General features: G+C 32.6%; 1 protein-coding gene across 1 annotated transcript; it reads left to right on the forward strand.

The window, feature by feature from the left end:
- Positions 1-1,576: 1,576 nt before the first annotated feature.
- LOC107472114 (ATP-dependent DNA helicase Q-like 3) lies at positions 1,577-2,531 on the forward strand. The gene is made up of 5 exons (XM_016091669.3): positions 1,577-1,655; positions 1,738-1,887; positions 2,051-2,143; positions 2,232-2,297; positions 2,379-2,531. Exons 1-5 carry the CDS (start codon positions 1,602-1,604, stop codon positions 2,526-2,528), a joined length of 513 nt encoding a protein of 170 aa, XP_015947155.1. The 5' UTR covers positions 1,577-1,601; the 3' UTR covers positions 2,529-2,531.
- Positions 2,532-2,624: the final 93 nt, after the last annotated feature.

The raw sequence follows: 2,624 nt of genomic DNA on the forward strand, positions 1-2,624 counted from the left end.
AAGAGGAATGAATGGGGGAGCACTTAGGTTTAGGTTTTTACATGTTTTAGTTAGTTTTTTAGAGAGAGAAGCTCCCCCTTCTCTCTAGAACCTAGGATTTTTAGTTTAATTTCCTTGTAATTGCTACCTTTAATTCTTGTTTTAATCTAGTTTCTTCTATCTTTTCTTGTCTATTGTCTTAATTTTATTACTTTATCTTGTCATTTTCTCCATTTTTGCCACTTTTATGTATTTGCACTATTGTTACTTTAATTTACATTTAATGCAATTTTATGTTTCATGCCTCTTTTATTGCTTTATTGAGTTGCTATATTTATTTTCTTTACATGGTAGTTAGAGCATTTATTATTCCTTGTCATTTACCATGCTTTCTTTTCATACCCATCAAGTATTTGATAAAATGTTTGGTTGGGTTTTTACATAGTTTTTCTCACTCTTTGAGAAATTGAGTGGTTTGGGTGAACTTGATTGGTGGATGTCCATTCCACATTGTGTGAGGGTTGTTAATTAACTTGGTTTCCACTACCGCTAGCCTTTCACTAGGTTAATTAGTGAGTTGGCTAGGACTTGTGGATTGAGGTTAATTATGTCCTTTTGACTTATTCTCGATGTATGGTTGACTAATTGGGATTAATTCACACACAATTACCATATTTGTGGTCCACTACTAGGATAGCAAACCGTAATTACCCAATCCTCACCAAGAGCTCTTTTAGTATTTAAACTCTATTTTAATTGCCTTTACTTGCCTTCATTTAATTTCTTGCATGTTAAGTTACCTTCTTGCCCTTTAATTTCTTGCCAATTGCTATCATCCAACCCCCATTTCTCCGTAGCCAATAATTGTACACTTAATTGCAACTCCTAGGGAAGACGACGCGAGATTTAATTACTCTCAGTTATTTTAATTTAAATTTTAAAACATTTGATTGTGAGAGTTCATTGTTGGTTTGGACTATGCTACCAATGAATTGATTCTTGTCTTGATCGATTCCAAACCATACAAGAAATTCTCTCATCACTTGTGATCTGTGATGTATGTTGATAGGGACGGATCTATATACATTGTAGTGGGAGCAATTTTCTCCCACTATAATTTAAAATTTTTTGAGTAGTATATGATAATAATATTTATTTGTTTCCATTAAATTATTGAATTTAACTTCATAATAATTTTTTACTCAACTTTTGATACTTAATAATCAGTTTAAGTATGTCATATTAGATATTTATTAAAATGATCAATTCTCAATTTAAATAAGATTAATATTTTTTAAAAAAAATGAACTCAAAAAATATTATTTATTTTTTTCTAAAATTAGTTTTAATTTTTTCTGTAGCAACTATATTAATTGAAAGAACTTTTTAAACTATGAATATATTATGAGAGTTGACTTTTGATTATATGAGAAGTGAATTTTTAAATAATTGATTCAAAAGATTATTCAATTTTTAAAGAGAGATTTAGATTGTATTGTTAAAAAAAGATTATGATGATTAAAAGAGGGTATTAAACAGACACTGATCTTACCACAGGGGTTCATAAATATTCACATCAAATTTTGATTTCATTTTTTTTTTCTTTTCCTCCTTTCTTCTGCATGGAGCTCTTGTCTTACACACAGTTACTGAACCTTTGGTGTTTATTCAGAATGGTAAGTTGCCATTTACTGTTAAATATAGTGATGTTTATTACGCTCGTCATTCTTTGTAATCACATAAGATCAAATTCACCAGGGGATTGATAGAAAGGATGTAAGAATTGTATGCCACTTCAATATTCCCAAGTCAATGGAAGGATTTTATCAAGAGTCAGGCAGAGCAGGTCGTGATCAACTGCCCTGTACAAGTCTGCTGTACTACGGGGTAGATGATCGCAAAAGAATGGTTGGCTTTCTTAACTTGATTTTTTTTCCCACATAGGAGCAAAACTGCGGGAGGGCGGGGGTCTTAAATATTCTGTTTGTGCCACTTCTATTCAACTCCACCTGCTGTGAAAATGTTTCGTTGTTTTGTTTTCTGTAATTCTGATCTCATTGACCTGCCTCAGGAATTCATATTAAGAAATTCAGGAAGCAAGAAATCCCAATCATCTACTTCACAGGAAGAATCATCAAAAAAGTCAATGGCTGACTTTACCCAGGTGACATCTAAATCCTTGCATGCCTTTTGCAACAAAGTGTCCATGCATCATGCATTATGTATAATGGAGCCTATGTGAAAATATGCAGATGGTTGAATATTGTGAAGGATCTGGATGTCGTAGGAAAAGGATTCTCGAGAGTTTTGGGGAGAAGGTAATGAAATATATGGTCCTTAGTAATATGTGATCCACTTCATATTGACTCAGTTGGATAATTATACTTTGTTCACAACAGGTTACTGCATCCCTGTGTGAAAAAACATGTGATGCTTGCAGACATCCAAACTTAGTTGCCCGAAATTTGGAGGATCTGACAACTGCCATTGCTCTGCGCCAGAAAGGCGGTTCTTCTCGAATTTTCATCACCAGGTACTACAACCTATAATCATGTGGCCAAAGATAAAAAAAACCACAAACAAACAGACAAATACTTATGCATTAGGAGTTGAACATAACGTTGATTAAGAAAAAAAAAAAAAAA

Source organism: Arachis duranensis, unplaced genomic scaffold (genome assembly GCF_000817695.3).
Source record: "Arachis duranensis cultivar V14167 unplaced genomic scaffold, aradu.V14167.gnm2.J7QH unplaced_Scaffold_154502, whole genome shotgun sequence".
Lineage (NCBI taxonomy): Eukaryota > Viridiplantae > Streptophyta > Magnoliopsida > Fabales > Fabaceae > Arachis > Arachis duranensis.